The sequence below is a fragment of the Canis lupus genome, chromosome 14 (genome assembly GCF_048164855.1).
Source record: "Canis lupus baileyi chromosome 14, mCanLup2.hap1, whole genome shotgun sequence".
NCBI classification, from domain to species: domain Eukaryota; kingdom Metazoa; phylum Chordata; class Mammalia; order Carnivora; family Canidae; genus Canis; species Canis lupus.
In genome coordinates, this window is record NC_132851.1 from 28,895,720 (window position 1) to 28,917,496 (window position 21,777).

Consider the following 21,777-nt stretch of genomic DNA (forward strand, 5'->3'; position numbering starts at 1 on the left):
ATTTGGACAAGCAGGAAAAAGAGGAAGAAGGTTGAAAGAGAATATTCCAGATGAGGAATGTATAAAGTAATCATTATAGGGCAATAAAGAAAACTTTATTTAATAAATGGTATTGAAATCATCCCATTGGGCAGCCCGGGTGGTTTAGTGGTTTAGCGCCGCCCTTCAGCCCAGGGCCTGATCCTGGAGACCTGGGATTGAGTCCCACATCGGGCTCCCTGCGTGGAGCCTGTTTCTCCCTCTGCCTGTATCTCTGCCTCTCTCTCTCTCTGTCTCTCATGAATGAATAAAATCTTAAAAAAAACAAACAAACAAAAAGAAATCATCCCATTAAAAACTGAGATACAGGGCAGCCCAGGTGGCTCAGCAGTTTAGTGCCACCTTCAGCCCAGGGCCTGATCTTGGAGACCTGGGAGAGAGTCCCACGTCGAGCTCCCTGCATAGAGCCTGCTTCTTCCTCTCCCTGTCTCTCTCATGAATAAATAACTAAAATCTTAGAAGAAGAAAAAAAAAAAAACTGAGATACAACCATCTCAGCCTATATTCTAGGTGGATAAGAGTGCATTTTCTCAAAACTAAATCTCAAGAAAAACAAACAAACAAAAAACCCACTCAAAAATAACACCTTATCTTTAAAAGAGTAATCTGAAGCACAGTAAGAAATTTAAAGCGGGCTCTCTCGGCCCGGCCATCTTGTGGGAAGAGCTGAAGCAGGCGCTCTTGGCTCGGCGCGGCCCGCTGCAATCCGTGGAGGAACGCGCCGCCGAGCCACCATCATGCCTGGGCACTTACAGGAAGGCTTCAGCTGCGTGGTCACCAACCGATTCGACCAGTTATTTGACGACGAATCGGACCCCTTTGAGGTGTTGAAGGCAGCAGAGAACAAGAAAAAAGAAGCCGGCAGGGGCAGTGTTGGGGGCCCTGGGGCCAAGAGCACAGCTCAGGCCGCAGCCCAGACCAACTCCAACGCGGCAGGCAAACAGCTGCGTAAAGAGTCCCAGAAAGACCACAAGAACCCGCTGCCCCCCAACGTTGGCGTGGCTGACAAGAAAGAGGAGACGCAGCCGCCCGTGGCGCTTAAGAAAGAAGGAATAAGACGTGTTGGAAGAAGACCTGATTAACAACTGCAGAGTGAAGGGAAAATAATTGATAGGAGACCAGAAAGGGGACCACCTCGTGAACGACGATTTGAAAAGCCACTTGAAGAAAAGGGTGAAGGAGGAGAATTTTCAGTTGATAGACCGATTATTGACCGGCCTATTCGAGGCCGTGGTGGTCTTGGAAGAGGTTGAGGAGGCCGCGGACGTGGAATGGGCCGAGGAGATGGATTTGATTCTCGTGGCAAACGTGAATTTGATAGGCATAGTGGAAGTGATTGATCTGGCCAGAAGCATGAGGACAAACGTGGAGGTAGCGGATCTCATAACTGGGGAACTGTCAAAGATGAATTAACTGACTTGGATCAATCAAATGTGACTGAGGAAACACCTGAAGGTGAAGAACATCCAGTTGCAGACACTGAAAATAAGGAGAACGAAGTTGAAGAAGTAAAGGAAGAGGGTCCAAAGAAATGACTTTGGATGAGTGGAAAGCTATTCAAAATAAGGATCGGGCAAAAGTAGAATTTAATATCCGAAAACCAAATGAAGGTGCTGATGGGCAGTGGAAGAAGGGATTTGTTCTTCATAAATCAAAGAGTGAAGAGGCTCATGCTGAAGATTCAGTTATGGACCATCATTTCCGGAAGCCAGCAAATGATATAACATCTCAGCTGGAGATCAATTTTGGAGACCTTGGCCGCCCAGGACGTGGTGGCAGGCGAGGACGAGGTGGCCGTGGGCGAGGTGGACGTCCAAACCGTGGCAGTAGAACTGACAAATCAAGTGCTTCTGCTTCTGATGTAGATGACCCTGAGGCATTCCCAGCTCTGGCTTAACTGGAAGCCATAAGACAACCCTGGTTCTTTTGTGGACCCATCCCATCTGAGGTTTTGCATGCTTAAGGATCCCAAACGACTTAAGAATTAAAAAAAAAAAAAAAAAAAAAAAAGACTGTCATTCATACCATTCACACCTAAAGACTGAATTTTATCTGTTTTGAAAATGAACTTCTCTCGCTACACAGAAGTAACAATATGGTAGTCAGTTTTGTATTTAGAAATGTATTGGTAGCAGGGATGTTTTCATAATTTTCAGAGATTATGCATTCTTCATGAATACTTTTGTATTGCTGCTTGCAAATATGCATTTCCAAACTTGAAATATAGGTGTGAACAGTGTGTACCAGTTTAAAGCTTTCACTTCATTTGTGTTTTTTAATTAAGGATTTAGATGTTCTCCCAATTACAAACTGGTTTTAAATATTGGACATAATATCAGTTTTAATACCTGCTTTGCATTTTCACACATGGTCAGCTGGGTCATGTAAACTTTGATTTGTCAAATTTCATGCTGTGTGGAATACTAATACTATATGTATTTTAACTTAGTTTTAATATTTTCATTTCTGGGGAAAATCTTTTTTTCACTTCTCATGATAGCTGTTATATATGCTAAATATTTATATACAGAAATATCAGTACTTGAACAAATTTAAAAAAAAAGAAAGAAAGAAATTTAAAGCGGGGGCAGCCCCGGTGGCGCAGCGGTTTAGCGCCGCCTGCAGCCTGGGGTGTGATCCTGGAGACCCGGGACTGAGTCCCACGTCAGGCTCCCTGCATGGAGCCTGCTTCTCCCTCTGCTGTGTCTCTGCCTCTCTCTTTCCCTGTGTTTCTCATGAATAAATAAAATCTTAAAAAAAAAAAAAAAAAGAAAAGAAAAAGAAATTTCAAGCGGGAACATAGAGTCAAATCATATAAAAATTAAAGGAAATCCAAAATATTTTAATGTTTAATTTTCACATAAAATATTAATGTATATTAATATACATTAATGTCAAGAGGAAATAACATAATTTGTAAAAGCAAGGAAACAGTAAACATTTACATTAAAAAAACTTTTATATTCCCTAATAATAAAAAGGAAATAAATATAAGCAAAGTGGTTAAAGCACTGATTCTGAAATAATATAAACCTGGGCTGAGTTTCCACTTATTTAATTAGTAGGTTCTTTGGGCAGTGGTTTTATTTGTAAAATCAGATTTCCAATTACTTAAGTTATCTAAGCATCAGTTTTCCTTATTTGTAAAAGAGCAAAAATAATCTCAAAGATTATGTGAAGATTAACAGAAATGTCAGTTTTACTGAACATGGTCATTATTTCTCTTACTAACATTAGAATTACAAGAGTATCTAATTTGACATTCTCAAGCACAGTACACATAATATCCATGTCTGATACACACTGGAACTCAAATAAGTGAATACAAATCTCAGGCTTCTAGGTTTTCTTATGCCATGATTACTTCTGTATGGGTAGCACTTAAAGGAGACCCTGACACACAATAAATACTCTGTAAATGTAATGCTTCTGTAATGATCATCATCATTTTATAAACCATACCCATATGTTTTTTCTAAAATGTCTAGTCTCTTTAAAATGTAATGAAAGATGAAAATAGCATAAATACAGTATGCTTTATAAGTTTTATCATTTTCTCCCATCTTTTACATCATTATTAGTGACCAACTACATCATTTCCTTCAAGTCTACCAGTGATTGTTCACTAAACATCTGTTACTCAGGTCATGCACAGACTACAAAGTGTGTCACTGGTGTTACCTCCTTGTTTCCTAGTGACAAACCCACAGTGGCATTTTAGAAAAATGGATAAGCAAATGAGGGAACTTGCCAACAAAGATAAAAGTGCAGCAAAAAACCGGAAGTAACACTGGAAGCCAAACTCTTTAAGAGTCTGAAGTTACAGAACAAAAGACTGACTGCAAGAATGTGACACTGCTGCCATCAGAGAAACTAAACATGCCAGTCAGAGGAGCCCTGGGAAGGTGAACTTAATTACCATAAATGAAGAAAGTGGTTATGATGAAAAGGATGAAGATGTCCCAGAAGAAGTAACACTAGCAAAAAAAAAAAAAATAAAATCATATTAAAGGAATTCTGGGGGGTGGCATGTGACTAGCTCAGTCAGTGGAACATGAGACTGATGTTGGGATTGTGAGTTAGAGCCTCATGTTGGGCTTAGAGATTACTTTAAGAAAAACAGGAATTCTTGGATACATTTCAAGACATTGAGAATACAACAGACAAAATGCTGGAAACAAATCCAAACTTAGAAAGACGTATGACAATGTAGCCAAGGCATAAAAATAACGTTCACTCCAAATTATAAGCTATATAACGAAGAAAAGGAAGGTGACTGTTCACTTTTAATTACATGCTACCTATGTAAAAATATATATAAATATCAATGTATCTTAGCCTACATAAACAAAAGGAAAACTGTCTCTTTTGGAGGCGACGAGTACAATGTCCATCCACTCATGTCCTTTTCTACAATCCTGACACTTTGCAGAATATCTCTGAATTACACCTGACAATAACAAAAACACACACAAGTTCAAGGTTGGGAAATCCAAAGTCCCAAAGCTAAGTTTTCACATCTTAATTTGCCAGAGCCATTTTTTTCTATTGGGGAAATAGGTAACATAAGCAAGTGTTTAATAGCAATAACCTAGAGTGCTAAAACAGAAATAATGCTCTCACAACATATAAGTGCAACATGTTCTCATTCTTTGTTTAGTTTTAAAGAGAGAGTGCAGGCAGAAGCAAGAATAGCAGGAGAGGGAGACAGAATCTTAAGTAGACTCCTCACTGAGTGCAGAGCACAACATAGCACTGGATCTCAGGACACTGAGATCATGGCCTGAGACGAAATCAGGAGTCAGATGCTTAACTAACTTGAGCCACCCAGGTGGCCCAACATGTTCTCTTTCTGCGTCTGAATCGCATACCACAAATTTCAAAACACAAATAGCTGTATTTTGCGTCACCTATCAATATTTTAAAAATAAGCAAAAGCCTATTCCATACATTAGAGTGAAAAAACCAACATATGCACAAGAAAACTAGAAACTACTAATACAATCAAAATACTAGCATCCCACTTTTAAAATTTCTTAATTCTTAATATATCATTAAAAATTAGAGAAATAATTTGCAAAATCTGGCTGGTTTAAAGGCAATTCGTGTTGCTCACAAATGACAGAAGCCAGTGCAGCATTTAGTTCAGCAAACTGCGGCATGATGTCAAGCAGGAGCAGCATTATAGACCTGATCCACATCTGGCCTGGGGGCTTCAGAGAGAAGCTCTGTGCCTGGGTTGTCATACACTGCTCTCCTAATTCCAAAGAGTTCTACGACCAAAAAAAAAAAAAAAAAAAAAAAATTAATCATCTTCCTAGCAAAAATACTCATCCACATATAATGTATTTTGACAGAAAGAGTCCATCAGTGTTTAAAACTCTGAGCAAGAATCTTAAGTCTCTCAAAGCTTCAATTTCTTCATTTGTCCAAAAGAAGGTAATACCTACACCCCCTACAATTGAGAGACTCAGAGAATGAGAGGCACCTGTTACTATGGCTCTTTTCCCAGGTCTTACTAGTCACATCAGGCGAACAGTACCTACACATCCGCCTGTGTAGGTACTGTTACTACCATCCTTGTAGTTCTAAGGGCCCAGTTTAAGCAACACCGGAGTATTACAGAGTTTCTGTTGGTCAATTCCACAAGTACTATTAAAATGTTCGTATCAAAAGCACTACTGGAGATATAAAGTAATCAGAGAATCTTTATCCTGAAAGGTTAATGACTTCCTATGGAAATAATACCTGCACATATAAAAAGTAACAAGTCCACAATAATTCTGTCCACACTATATTATTGTTACAGACTACAATTACAATAAAAATTTAGAGAATAGTACAGTGTAAGAGAAGAGTATATTCCAAGAATAGGTTAAGTATCTTCAAATGGGGCCCATAACATATCATTTCAGTCATCAAAATGCCTGGCTCTTTCCCAGAACTGAAAGCAGTTATCACAGTCTGTTCACTGTTAGTACAGCCTCTGAACTCAAGCACAATGCTTGCAACATCGTAGTCTCTGTGTGTATATGCTGAATGAGTGGATGAATGATCTAGTTTTTTTTTTTTATAACAATTTCTTTTTTTTTTTTTTTTTAAGATTTTATTCATTTATTCATGAGAGACACACACACACAGAGAGAGAGAGAGAGAGAGACAGAGACACAGGCAGAGGGAGAAGCAGGCTCCATGCAGGGAGCCTGACGTGGGACTCGATCCCTCAGGCCCTGGGCTGAAGGCGGCGCTAAACCACTGAGCCACCCGGGCTGCCCCTGAATGATCTAGTATTAAACAACATGATAAAAGATGTAAGCAGCCTGGCATAAATACAACTCGTTTGGAGTTATGGTCCCATAAGACTGACCACCCTGCTAAAAGAATTTGGGAAAAATGAGCAGTAAGAAATGATTGATAGATAAACAGGTAGCAAGTAACTGACAAAAATTTTTTAAAATGTGTAATTTTTTCTATTAAAAGTTAAAGTGATAAAGAGACTTTAAATAAAATATAGTAATGTGTTTTATAGATAACAATTTTTCCAGGCTGACAAAATAACTGCAACAAATGTAGATAAGTGACCTCTGGATATCTAGTATCCTTTGGGGAGATATTGTACATCTGATATGTGATATTATTGCACAGCTATCTGTCTGGGTAGCAATCAAATAATAGATTTTTAAAAGACTATTTAAAACACTCTGCCACAATCTTAAATGTGAACTGCTTCCTAATGGCAATTCTATAAAGATTAGAAGACCTCCAACAGACCAGATATGTTATGCAATGCAGAGTATAAAATACTGAGTAAAAGAAGAACTGCCCTCCAGAAGATCATAGTCTTCAAGAAGATGTGTAAAAAATTACTACAATGGGGCACCTGGGTGGTTCAGTTGGTTAAGCCTCCGACTCTTGATTTTGGCTCAGGTCACAATCTCGTGGGTGGGTCCTGAGACTGAGCCCCGCTTAAGACTCTCTCTCCTTCTGCTCCCCACTCCCTGCCATGTGTGTGCTCCCTCTCAATACACAAACACATACTGCAATGCAGGAGGTAAAATATTATAGAACTGGAGTTCTTCGGATAAACTACAACGGGAAAACGGGGATAACTGATGTATATTTAGAAGACAGTCTCAGAAAGAGCAATGATGTTTGAGTCTGCCTCATTTGTTTAAAAAAATACCACTACCCCAACAACTTTCAAAGACATTTTTTAAACTCGGCAAGCTTTATGTTAAATAAAACTTTTTAGGATAAACATGAGCATAACTATCAACCTGGAAAAGGGGAATATTCTATCCTCCTAAAAGAGACATCTTAAGTGTTGTCAGGAAAGGGTTTATAATAGATCAACACTAAAGTTCCTACGAAAAAGGCCTTGCTAACCATGAGACTGAGGCAACATCAAGAACTCCACAAACAATGGGTGGGATTTTTCTGTGTGACTAAACACAAAACACACAAGATAATTTTTTCAACTACTATTCCATCAGCAATGTACCTCTGAATCTTTATCTTCTCTTATTTTTACTTATTGAAGTTTAAATAATACCAGATTTTGACTACTCAAGCCTGAATTGACAAGCCAGATGACAGGAAAACATTTTCAAAAAAGGACATGTACTATTCTAATTCTTGAATCATCAAAGACTATCTATGTACATGTTAAAGCTCTATCTTTAAAATACACAGTTCAACATGGTTCAACAGTTCCTGGGATGAAACCGTCAGGGCAAGGGCTAGGGGGAGATTCTCTTCTCTTTTTAAAAACAACCTTACATGTCTTACAGGCTTTCTTCCTAAGAACGAGATGTCCACTAGTAGCCACAGGTTACCTAATGGGTTTAACAGATAAAAACATCAATACACACAACTACAAAAGCATCATATCATATAGGTTAACTTTATTTCTCAAAAGAGCTGATAATCTTTAAAAAAAAAAAAAAGATTTTATTTATTTGATAGAGAGAGAAGAGGGGAGAGAGCACAAGCAGGGGGAACAGCAGGGAGCCAAGCAAGGAGCCTGCTGGGTGGCTCGATCCCAGGACCCTGAAAATATAACCTAAGCCAAAGGCAGAGACACTTAACCGACTGAGCCACCCAAGTGCCCCAAGAGTTGGTAACCCTTGAGTGGAACTGTTTCTCCTAACTTTTAAAGGTTATGCAGAGATAGTCAAATAGAAAACATTCAATACTTCCAGATTCTGGCATATGTGAACATGTATATTGCATCATACTGCCTTGTACGTAAGAAGAAAGGACCGTCATTTCCTGAAATCAATGTCAACATGCATACATACTATGTTGTGTGCAAATGCAAAACAGTATATATTTGATTGTTTTATTCTCAAAACAGCATAAACACAAGAACAAAAAGCAAATCAAATTAAAACTTTTCCAAACTAGGAATTGTCTTGGCCATGTTAAATCTGTCAGGCCAAGGCCTCCAAGTAAGATACGGATAGTCAATGCAGCACAAGTGTGGAGGTCAGAGAAGGTCAGCCCACAAATACTGCCCCTCAACTCCCACGACTTCCTATGTTGAGAGAATGGTTCAAAGACTAGGGATACTTGAGTAATCATTCACAGGGACAACAACAAGGGACCAGTGCCACAGTGTCCTAACCAGACTGCTACTGTAACATAATCTGCTTCCTGCCCTCCTCTGGTTACTGTTCACTTTTTGAACCCGATTTCAAATCTCTCTACCACTAATTCTGTGAGCTACCTGGCATCATGCCAATAAATTCCCTTTTCCATTCAGATTACCTAGGAAGGGTACCAAATATCCTTGAATGAATTATAAAGAATATTCTGGACTCCTATAGGAAGACTCCCTGCCTAATTTAAAGCCATTCCTACAAATAAGCAAAACTATGTTACAAATGTAACTTGGGATTCAGAGTATAAACAATAAAGATACTCTAAAATTAAAGATTACCTACTTTTTTGAGACTTTAAAGAAGTACCTGTATCATTAAAATTTTAAGTTTCAAAGCATGAACATAAAAAAAGCATGAGAACATTCACAAAGACAAAATACTAAGATCACTTAAAAATATAGGTCTAATAAAGAATTTAAGAACTTTCTGGAAAAAGAACAATGGAACACATTTTGAGAAAAAAAAACTGAAATGATACTGATTTTTACAGAGTTCTCTCTACAATAAGAAGCCTTCCTTTTCGTTGTATATATATTCTAAACTCTTTCAAGAACAGTAATGAAAAGATTCTCTACCTAGGCCTACCTTTTCTTTAGACCCCTAATTCATATGCTTCCTCACTAAAAAACAACATGTAAGTATACTTTTCATTCTTTCTGAAAATATTTTACATTTCAAATCAAAAGTGGAATTTTTAGCTATCCTAAAAGCCAGCATTTCTTACATCCTAGATAGTATCCTGTAGTCATACTCAATCCCCTAATCGGTTTGGTATTTTTAAGGACTACATTTAGAAGCAAAGCACATACTAAGGAGAGTAAGAACATATTTAAAACTTTAGGATTCATTTGCTGTAAGGAAGAGGGTTATTAATATTTGTGAATACCTACCGCATACCACACATTTTGCTATAGACCATAACTTTTTCATAAAACACTGCAAAATAGATGATGTTGCCCTTTCCATAAAAAGTAAATGAGGGAGCAGCCCTGGTGGCCCAACGGTTTAGCGCAGCCTTCAGCCCAGGGCACGATCCTGGAGTCCCAGGATCGAGTCCCCACATCGGGCTCCCTGCATGGAGCCTCCTTCTCCCCTCTGCCTGTGTCTCTGCCCCCCCCCCCCCGCCTCTCATGAATAAATAAATAAAATCTTAAAAAAAAAAAAGTAAATGAGGAAAATGAACCTCAAAAATTAGTTTCCCAACCCTCATGTCAGTGCTGGTAATGACTGATCTGCTGAAGCACAGATCTGACAACCCAAAGATGACGTTCATAACAAAATGCCTCAACTGGCACATCCTTCTTGTAAAAATTTTTCAATGAGAGTTTTATTAGAAAAACAATTGTAACCATTACCCTGAACAAGCAAAACCTGTAGGATGTAACCATAAGGCAATGTTTTATCTACCACTGTCCTTTAAAGTTATTCTGTGGTGACAATTTAATGTTCCTGAACTTTTATTTAGGCAAGCCTATGACTTTGATCATTTTCAAATTATAAAAACTGTCGGAATTTAGAAATTGGTAGACCCAGTTTAGTGTAATTGTCAAAATTTTTCACCTAGCACTACAGCTTCTCCCCAGTCCCAGTTCTGCCACCAGCCTACTAGCCCTAGGCATTACAAGAGCAAAAGGGCTTTCCAGCCCTCCATTCCACCTTACTAACCTGAGCATAGAAGTCAAGTGTCATTAGAGGGTATGAGCACTCTCAGCTCAAAAAGTATTTAAAAGTGATCTTTTAGGAAATGCTTTCAGGAGTTCCTTGGAAACTCACCCACTCCAGGAGATCTCTCACTGCAATTCCTTGATGCAAGATAAGGCATCCCCTGTGGGAATCCACCCATTTCTTCCTCCCCCTCTGCCTCATATCACCCTGATCCTATGAGCTTCCTCTCACTAGTAGCCCTCATCTGGTCCATGGGAAACATGTACCCCTTCTGCCAAAGAGCTCAGGGAGGATGGGCAGTCCACCCACACGGTAACCTCGCTTTGCTGTGCTGCCAGAGCAGAAAGCTTCTCTTCACTCAGGCACAGAGAGACAGACATCAAGCCACTGTGTTCCCTAAACTGCACAAGTTACATATGCAGCTCTCCAAATCGTTACCAGAAAGCTCCTTACTTGAGAGGGAGTCATGAAGGGGGGTGCGGGGGGCGGGAGTCAGAAGAAACTCCTGGCAAACTAACAACTTGGTTTAAAAACACTTTTCCAATTTCCAACAACTCAGTTCAAAAACTATTCTAATTCCAGCTACCTGATTTTTATACCAACAGATGGGGTAGGTATTAGAGGTCACAAATCCATTTTCTGGCTCTTTATTTATGCTCCTGCATGGCATCCTTAAAATTCTCTTTAGAAATATGCATCTCTCAACTTAGGGCCAAATTCAGAATAAAAGAGTTTCATTTTAACATCTTATTATATGATACATTTAGCATTTTACTAAGTTTTCCACAAAAAGCAGGAAGAAAAACCCATAATTCCACTGCATAGTTAACCACAGTTAATGCTTTAAGCATGCTACTTTCCCTTCTGTAAAGAGTCCATTTGTCATGTGAATATTTCTTAAATTTTCTTTTTAATATCTTGTGCAAAACCACTTCATTTATTAATTTCATTGAGGAATCTGGTTCTACAAAATTTCAGCATTTCTTTTTCAAATATCAAATTTCCACTAAATGAATGTAAAGGTGGCTTTTTGAAACCTGTCATTGTCACTCCCTAAACTCAAAACCTTTAATGGCTCTGCACTGCCAGATGTTTCTGACCATGAGATCTGACCTACACTCAAGATGAGAAAGTGTTTCAGAGTTTGGTCACAGTTCCACAATGGCTACTTTATCAAGGATTACAGGCTGAATCCACAAAATGCAAAAGAGCAAAAGGTGTTATTCCTTTATTAACATGGCAAAAATAAACTTGCAGCAGGGATCAGTCCTTTTATTTGCTATATGATAGCAAATAAAACTCTATCACCACACATATAGTATTTATTGGCTCCACAGTGGTAATCACAACTGCCAAAAAGTTATTCTAATGTTCAAGAGCAGATTTATAGAAACTTTAAATGTTTAGAACTGGATTTGGGGTTTAATTTTGTTAATGTTCCACACATAATCTGCCGTTCATTCAAAAGAGCACACATTAGAAAATTTGTTTTAAAGTCATCTTTCAGCAGATGAAGTGAGAAATAAATTTCAATTAACATGCTACCAAGAAAAAAAAGCACTCAGTTTTTAGCCCAAAGAATCTTTGCTCTTCTCAGAAGTGTATGTCAGTAAAAACTCACAGAATTACAGAAGTGCCTAAAGAAAGAAAAATAATCAGTTCTCTCTTAAAGTTGACAATAAATGTATTCATTCACTCAAAAAGTACACAAGAACAATGAGCGTGGGGCCAATACTGATGTGTCTTTATGTATAACTGTGGAGGATGGGTGTGCATTCATACAACATGCATGTATGTGCAGATAGCTAGAAAGATGTTCACCAGAACACTGATTACTTAGATGGTGATTTTTGCTTACTTTTTCACGTTTTTTTTTTTTTTTTAACAAATGAGCATATAATTTTATTTTATTTTATTTTTATTTTTTAAATTTTTATTTATTTATGATAGTCACACAGAGAGAGCGAGAGAGGCAGAGACACAGGCAGAGGGAGAAGCAGGCTCCATGCACCGGGAGCCCGATGTGGGATTCGATCCCGGGTCTCCAGGATCGCGCCCTGGGCCAAAGGCAGGCGCTAAACCGCTGCGCCACCCAGGGATCCCAATTTTATTTTATTTTAAGGATTTTATTCATTCATTCATTCAAGAGAGACAGAGAGAAAGAGAGAGAGAAAATGAGAGAGAGAGAGAGGGGCAGAGGGAGAAGCAAGCTCCATGCAGGGAGCCCAATGTGGGACTTGATCCCGGGACTCCAGGACCACGCCCTGGGCCAAGGCAGGCGGCACTAAACCGCTGAGCCATCCAGGGATCCCCGTGCATATAACTTTATAAGAAAAGAATGCTATTTGTGCTATTAAAATATGGCATGAAAAGCTACAGTAATCAAGACATGTGGTCCTGGCAGAAGGCTACACATATAAGACCAATAAAACAGAAAAAAGAGTCCAGAAATAAACCCTATGTCTAGGGTCAATTAATTATCAACAAAGATACCAAGGCAATTCAACCAGGGGAAGGCCAGTCTTTTCAATAGATGGGACTGAGACAACTGGGATATCTACATACAAAAAGATGAACTTAATAAATTTACCTTACACCATATATAAAAGTTAATTAGAGGAACCTGAGTGGCTCAGTAGGTTGGGCATCCAACTCTTGGTTTTGGCTCAAATCATGATCTCAGGGTCCGGAGTTTAAGCCCAACAACCAGCTCTGTGACTGGCATGGATTCTGTTTGGGATTCTCTCTCCCTCTGCCCCTCCCTCCACATGCTCTCTCTCTCAATAAATAAATAAAATCTTTTCTAAGAAGTTAATTAAAAGTGGATCACAGACCAAAACATAAGAGCTAAAACTACAAAATATAAAACATTTGGAAGAAAATACAAGCATAAAATCTCACGGCCCTGGGTTGGGCCAAGACTTGACAGACACACCACAAAAGTATGATCCTTAGAAGAAAAAGAAACTAAACTCCATCAAAATTCAAAACCCCTGCACCTCAAAAAATACCATTAAGAAAATAACAAGACAAGGCAGAGACTGGGAGAAAATATTTGCCAATCACGTGACTTATAACTGTCTGGGATAAATTGTCTTACAGCACCTGTTTAGTCTTACTTTATGACTTGAAGACAGTTTCCTGTAACACTGTAAACCAGTTACACTTGAAAAAAAAAAAAAAAAAAGCTCACTTGTAAGACCCAAGTAAGACCCTAGAAAGGATCGGAGAGACCAGAGTCAGTGAAAAGACTTCACTAAGTTTTGCTTGTTTACCTCAACTAGGGAAATCTTTGAAATGTTTAAATATTTTTTAATTATTTAAAATCATAAGCTATCTACCTACCCAAACTAGGCAAACTGAGAATGGTTTAAAAAATTAAATTTCATTTTAATAAAATATACACGATTTTTAAACGTTGCTGTAAAGAACACTGAAAATCAGCTAAAACAAAGTTCTTAAATGAATTTTTAATTTGCTAATAGACTACTAAAGGGTCAGTGACACATACCAAAGACAGAACACTGGCCAGTTGTCACCATGACACATACTATAACGGAACTTTGGCACACCCATTTCAAAGGGTTGCCAACCCCAGGCTACATATTTTGACTATTGCTTCAACATACTGTTCTATAAATAAAAAGGAAAAGCTTTGGTTTAACTATATTCACATTTTAATATAGGAAGTCCCAATTATCAAAGAGTATTTCCAAAATGCTTCAGCCCTTGATTCTTAGACATCAAACTTTTATCCACTAATAACTTAGAAGTGGCACCACCGTAGGTAGATTTCTTTACATTTCCAGCTCTGTACATTCATGTACACTTTAAGCCAAATGAATAGAATAAATGAAGCTGACTTTTCTGTACTTTAGAAAACTAGGTAAATAGTATTTACATAATGCCAGAACATATTAAATATTTAAGCCAAAACAAGTTTAAACGTAACAATTTTCAACAAGATAGCTTTCAAAGTAAAATTTTTTACGTTTGTTTACAGAAAATAACTGGACAAGAGTTAGAAAATGCTGATTGATAAAATGAAGCCCAACTCCCCTTAAAAAAAAACAAAAAAAAAAAAAACCGAAAACTCCAAGTTTAAACCTCCCTCCAACTATGCCAACCCCTCTTAACTCCCCTCAATCTACACGGTCTTAAGATCTAAAGGAAAAGCTGCCTCATTAAAAATGTGCTTCATTAGGGGCACCTGGGTGGCTCAGGTCATGATCCCAAGGTCCTTGCCCCATATCAGGCTTCCAGTGGAGCGCCTGCTTCTCCCTCTCCCTCTGCCACTTCCCCTATTTGTGCTCTCTCACTCTATCAAATAAATAAATAATTTTTTAAGTGCTTAAATTGTTTTGTTAGAGGTTTCCAGAATTTTAAGTAGAGAACTATAGTTTGATATAAACAAAAACAAAGTAATCTCATACCTTGCAACCCAAGATGGTTTTCTAACACTTCACTTTAATGTCCCTGAAATTCCTAAAAAAACATGATTTTTTTCAAATCAAAAGACGCCTGGATATGTTACTCATTACTTTCTCAGCAAGTGTTAACAGTTATCAACTTACCTTGGAGAAAATACGTCTCAAATGCTGATGTCCTGGCTACTGCTATTAAAGTAATAAACTGTCCTTCATCTCTTACACAGGAGTTTCATGTTTTCTACCAGCATCCATGAAAATATGGCACATGGTAACTTACCATCTTGCAATTAGGGTAAGATCCCAAACCATCATGGTTCTGGACAGTATTGGCAGTAAGGATGGGATGATGAGAGAGCCATCCATGACTTTCTAGAAGACAGAAGATAAAGGCGCCCAAGGGCAGAGTTCTAAGAAATGGGAAGACATTCTGAGATCTGAGAGTGGTCAGATGGTAGGTGGGGAGAAGGTGAGAAAATGGATCCCTACTACCGTACCTGTTAAACAGGAGTTGAATTAATGTTTAGAGAAACCAGGCAGTGAGAAGTGGAATTGAAATAAGCCACCCAAATGGTGACTTGGTGGTTGTTCATTCTCCTCTGGGCTGGCAGAGGAAGGGATATGCCAAGACAATGAGGCAACAAGCCTTGTGTCTCCAGATGAAAGGCAATGTGGCTGTGACTGCTGAACCATGGAATCCTCAAAACTAAAATAGATTTTGTAAGTAATGATGGCCTTGCTGCCAAAATGAAATTTTAGTTGGACCAAAAGTATTAGAAGTTCCTTTGATTTAACTATAAGGGAATAACCAAAAGTGAACACAAAGTTTTGATTACTGGTATAGCTGCTCTCTCCCTTGGTGCTCCCATCTACACCCTCCTCTTCTACTTCCCAAATTCTCCTGCTTGGCAGAAAAAAATGATAAAGGATGGGGCTGAGGTCTCCCTGACCCCTATGGACTGAAGGCTACAGGACCAGTACACTGCCTAAGGAACTTTTGAGAGGGACTCAAAGCTTGAAGGTTCTTCTAGATACAGAGAGGCACCCATGGCGTCACCACCCTACCTATAAAGGGAGGGAACATCCAGATTCAATCAATAGGGTTTGAGTAAGATTTACAAAGGGGAGGACACAACTTATCAGGCATATTCCTTCTCTAAAGCAACTGTTAGCATGCTACTGGCCTCTTTTGGAAACTGAATGCCTAACTCATGGAGGCCTCATGAGTCCCCAGACTCATATTCCTACTTTGGTTTTCTAACCTACTGTCCCCCGCCTTGACTTACTCTAAAGGACAGTTTTTAATGGGGGTCAAATGGGCCCCAGTTTCCACACCTCCAGGCTTATCTTACAAAAACGGCATTTATCACTTTACCAACTCTCCTTGCCAAATAAAGGACCCCAAAGTGTATGTAAAGTGTCAACTGCCAATGTTAGGTAAGGCTCCTCTTCTCTCCTCAAATCAAATAAATTATCGGGAATCCTGAGCAACCACTGCAAAAGAAGGTAGGTAAGAGCTTAATTCAGTAGAATAGCAGCTGATAAAAGCAGATTTTTCTTTCATTTCCAATCAACCTAGATCCAGATAGGGAGTGCTTAGAGATCTGTTTCCCTCATGGTTTGTCTCCTCAGTCATCATCCATAGGACTCCGAGAAGCTGTAGGAATATGCAGGCACAGACTCAAGGCCCAGCTTCATTTCCAACGCAGCAGAAATGGGATGGTACATCACAGGGCAGAGACCTATGTTCCCCTACGCCACTTGGGCAGAGCCCATGGAATACCTAGGAATACCCATATTGGTATGCTTACTTTGGGATGGGTAAACTCTGTAACTAACAATGTAGAGAGTCAACTGAAAGTGCATATTTGAGAATACATCTAGCTTTGTCTTAGCCCCAGAAGCATCTCAACTTTACATGAAATAGTAACACGATCTTTGAGGAAAATTTATCCCATACTCTACCACCAGAAGCAAAGTTACAGGCTCTACAGAGCCTACATCTAGTAAATCATCAAATCTTATAGACTTAATACCATTCCTCCAATGCCAATACTCAAATACTGATTGTTAGTTCTTTCCTGGACTTAGCAACAACAGTCTTTTAAATTGCCTACTTGTATTCAACCTTACTTCACTTTCAATCCATTCTCTAAAAGCTGCAGAACAAAGCTGAGTATTTCACTCTCTTCTCCCTTAAAATCCTGTAAGTTTCTCCATAGCCTTCAGTGCAAACCAACCTAAACTTGTTAACACAACTCAGGCAGTCAGGCTTACACCTTATTTATTGTGTACCTCTTTCCCACCCCTCCTTTACATCCTATATTAGTCATACAGATTCGGTATCCATTTCTAAAATGTACCTGATCTCTCTTATCTCAAAGCTTTTGCATCTCCCTCATCTTATGCCCAGGCATTTCTCCCTTTTTGCCTGACTACTGGCCCACTCCTCAGGTTAGTTTAAAATGGCATTATGACATGGGCTTTTACCCTGACTCATAAGGGTACCTATGGAACACATAGCCCTGAACTCACATTGTCTATCTTTCTCTATCTTCTACTCTAAGGAGGGCCCACTAATATTTTATTCACTATTATAAGCCTGCTCACGTGCTCACTAACTACTTGGGGGATCAATAACAACCACATAACAAGAATTATGCTAGCTGTCAAAAAATACATTATCAAAAACAAGTTTTTATTTTTTTTTAATATTTATTTATATGAGAGAGACAGCAAACGCCTGTGTGTTGGAGGAGGGGGAATCTCAAGCCACTGGGGAGTCTGCTTGAGATTCTTTCTCTCCCTCTCCACCCCCACCAAAGAAATGTATTACTTTAATAAAATTTACTTTGCCATCCCTACCATATTACATTGAAATTAACATTAAAATGTCATAAGAATTGTGAGGGACATTATTATTCCCATTTCATAGATAATCTCAGAATCTTCACACTATCAGACAAGGGCAAATCAGGGCTTAAATGCAATGTTTCTACCCATACATACTAAAATTCTACAGTGAGTATAATCTCTCAATAGGAGTCCAGATCAGCAAACTGTAAAATTCACTTCAAGACCTAGTAAATCACAGGTTAAATTACTGCCTTCAATTCTCTATTACTCTCACAAACAACAGAGAAAATGCGTAACTAATCCCCAAGTAATAATATCTGGTAAAATGTCATAGCTTTTTTTATAGCAAGTATATCCTAAAATCTTTGACTTAAATTAGTATTCAGTGTAATTAGAATTATATGAGAACATGCCAATTTATGACTGGAAGAAATATTCTAACCACAAGGAAAAGTTCAGTTTATATTTAATACCCGACATAATGCACCAACTAGAACATTATCAAGTAGAAATTACTCACATGGCAGAAAATAAACTGTACAGGATTGTAAACTTCACAGTGTTGCATATAACAACACCAGTGAATGTCATCTTTTCAAAATAAATAACTACAAAAATATATCTTTGTCTTAGGTCTTCTACTTAAACAAAATCACATCTTTGAAAAAAAGCCATTCTCAAAAATGGTACCACTATCAAGACATGTGATGTGTCACAAGAAAGGTGTGTTTCTAAAGAATCAATAATCTAAGAATGATTTCCTTATTTATAAAGTTTTACAAATTTCACTCATTTGCATTCCAATATACTTACATGAGTGGGAAAAGAGTGAAGCTACAGCCAGTGAGCAAGAAATTATAATCCTATATATGCTCACAAGAGAGTAGAGAAGTGAACATTTTCCATCCTGTGTCAGCTGAAAAAGTTTTTAGACTGGCTGTTCTAAGTATGCCTTCTAAATATATAATATAAAATACAGGACCTCAAATTAGTACCTTGAAATAGAATTTTAGTAAAGACTACAAATCACAGAGGCCTGGGTTTATGCCAGCCTTCCTCACTCTACTTGGACAAGTTGCCTGACATTCTCAATGTTAATGAGGAGTTAACTAGGAATTAACCTAGGGTGGTTATAAAACTACCTTAATGTATATAAAGAACCTGGTATATAGTAGGTGCTCACTATCACAGTATAATAAAGAACCAAGACCAAGTTCTATCACTTAGTAGCTGTGTCACTCTTATTATGTAACTTCAGTTTCCTAGAATGTGACATGGGAATACTAACACCTAACAAGGTTGTTGCAAAGGTTGAATTTCTTAGAACCTGGTCCAGCAAATAGTAAACACTTTGTGCTAATTACTATTATCAGCATTACCACCACCACTGAAATGTTACATAACCACGGTCACATTCTTCCATTTCAGCCACCTGGAAAAAAAAAAATCCCTCGAAAAATTAACCTAGGGGATCCCTGGGTGGCTCAGCGGTTTAGCGCCTGCCTTCAGCCCAGGGCGTAATCCTGGAGTCCCGGAATTGAGTCCCACATTGGACTCCTTGAATGGAGCCGGCTTCTCCCTCTGCCTGAGTCTCTGCCTCTCTCTGTCTCTCATGAATAAATAAATAAAATCTTTTTTAAAAAAAATTAAAAACAAAAAGTAACCTAATTTTAGTGAACTGATCATAATATAGGATAAGCTTACACATCCAAGAATTTTATGGTGACCTTAAGTGCACAAGACGTAACCTGAATTGACATTGCTCATGAAAATCACAAGATACCAAAATCAATTCTAAGTGAACAAATCTACTCAATGGACTAAAGCGTAAAACAAAATAATATGTCTACTGTACTTTCTCCTCCAAAATCCCAAAGCGGTTTAATCAAATATAGCAATCCTCAAAATACACAAACTTGAGAAAACTGCAGCTCAGAGCAATCAACATTTCCCCCAAAACTTTGCCACATAATTACAAAATGATGTTATAGTAAAAAACTCTTTGACCTTGCCATTCTTTCAATTATTCAAAACATTTGAGTATCCACTGTGCACCAGGTTAAATTCTGGTGCAGTAAAAGAAAAAGGGAGACCAAAAATAATAGTGTGAATTCCATTAACAATATAAATATTTCCAAATATTATAATTCTGTTTCCTTAAACAGTGAAAGATAGCAAATTATAGGCTTTAACAGTTAAGTGCATCAATACTTAATGATTTAAGTAACCTTATATAAGTGACAGTCCAGTATTTTCCCCAAGGAAACCAGGAGTAAAATGAAATAAGTATCCCTCTATACATACTCCTCAATCAATTACTTACTATGGTAAATGACCATTCCAAATAGGAGTTACATAATCTCAAGAGTGACACTATGTAACACATTTTTTTATCCCATTTTTGGGAAAAGCTCAGAAAAATGGGAAATTCTAAGTTTGATTAAGTATCACCTGTAATCGATCAGAAATAAACCACATTTGCTTAATCTTAGAATCTGAAATTATATTTTTGCTGGGGCAATTAGAATCAATTTACTAATCATGTCTCCCTTTGATGAACCAGTTTCACAGAAGAGAAAAATCTAGCCTCTATTCAACTATCAAATGATCTAGAGTGTACACTATAGATCCAGCATCTTATGAAGCAAGAGCTTCTTCTGGAGCACCTAAATAACTGTTAAAAGTTCTAAGAAATTTAAAAATGTGTTATCTAACAAAATTGCTCTGCCAAAGGCAGGCAATCCTAACTATGAGTTAAGAAGTCTTACTGCTAGAGTGGTTATCAAAAACCTAAAAGAGAACAAATGGCCAAGTGCCTGTTTAATACCTAGCTCCCCAGAAGGGTTGTTAGAAAATGTTGCTATTAACGTTAATAGCAATTACACCATACTGATGCCTAGGTAGGTATATTGTAGGACTTTTAAAAACCTTCCTTTGACTTCGTTATTGTGGACAATGATGGTCCATGAAAAAAAGAGGGAGGGGACTATCATTTCATTATACCAATGCTTATCAGTTTTAGCCAACTACAACACTTTAAAAAGGGGTTATCAAATAAGCCCCTTATCAAGATGCTCTAGACGCTACGCTTCTATCATTAAATACAATTAAAGCATTAAAAGGATCAGCGTGTTTTTCTTGAGGTACATTTGTCTAAAATGCTTTGCACTAAGTCCCCAAAGACTCAAGCGATTGAAATTCCTTCGGCTATATAAAACACTCCTCTGGAATGTCAGCCTGCCAAACTGCAAAACTCTTAAGAACACAAAATTGACTGATACACATTTTCCACATAAAGATTAAGGAGTCAAAAGGATGGCAAACTCCATAAATTGGCAGGAGGGGGTGGGGATGGGGGCGGGGGGAAGAAAGTGTAAACAAATTCCAAAAATCTCGGTCTCCCCCGGAATGGCACTTTATGGCACTGCAAGAATCCACGCATTTCATCAGTGATTTCCGCACGCGCCAGGGGGACACTCTGGTAACTGCGGCAGACAAATTAGACGAGGGACAAGTCTCACCAACAGACAGTGGGAGTAACCGGTAATGTTGCAAATCGGTCCTGGCAAACAAGCAGGAATGCGGAGAGGAGAGGAAAGAGTAACAATGGCGGGGGGGGGGGGCACCTGGGTGGCTCAGTCGGTTGAGCATCTGCCTTCAGCTCAGTTCAGCTCAGGTCACGATCCTAGGGTCCTGGAATCAAGCCCCGCATTGGGCTCCCTGCTCAGTGGGGGAAGCCTGCTTCTCCCTCTCCCACTCCCCTGGCTTGTGCTTTACTCTGTCAAATAAATCTTAAAAAAAAGAAAAAAATCAGAAAAAGAAAGAAAAAAGAAAAGAAAAGAAAAGAAAAGAAAAGAAAAGAAAAGCCAAAATTTGCATTCAGAGAGAAATCAGTCCATCATAGATACCCGTCGGGGGGGGGAGGGGTAAAAAAAAAAAAAAAAGGTAATTGGTACAGCCCAGAATAGCCACGAGTTACACACACACAGCAATTGCCACTTCTGCCAAAATTTACCTTCAGAGAGAAATCAGTCCATCATAGATACCCCTCCGGGGGTGGGGGGGGGAGGTAAAAAAAAAAAAAAAAAAGAAAAAGAAAGAAAAAGGTATTTGGTGCAGCCCAGCAT

The 21,777-nt window shown here is 38.4% G+C and overlaps 1 protein-coding gene, 1 non-coding gene and 1 pseudogene across 13 annotated transcripts in view; 1 reads left to right on the forward strand and 2 right to left on the reverse strand.

The window, feature by feature from the left end:
- Positions 1–21,777, reverse strand: part of CYRIB (CYFIP related Rac1 interactor B) — a 147,392-nt gene that overhangs the window by 56,533 nt on the left and 69,082 nt on the right. The window contains exon 1 of one of the 12 annotated variants that reach the window (XM_072774498.1): positions 5,156–5,216. The exons of the other annotated variants lie outside the window; for them this stretch is intronic. Within the exon in view, the coding sequence (XP_072630599.1) occupies positions 5,156–5,201 (46 nt within the window). The 5' untranslated portion in view covers positions 5,202–5,216. Of the gene's footprint in view, positions 1–5,155; positions 5,217–21,777 lie in introns of those variants that run through there. 12 annotated transcript variants of the gene reach the window in all.
- LOC140603844 (SERPINE1 mRNA-binding protein 1-like) lies at positions 680–2,285 on the forward strand (annotated as a pseudogene).
- On the reverse strand, positions 16,397–16,596 carry LOC140604361 (small nucleolar RNA SNORA73 family). The gene has a single exon (XR_012007281.1). It is a non-coding gene; the product is annotated as a small nucleolar RNA SNORA73 family (small nucleolar RNA).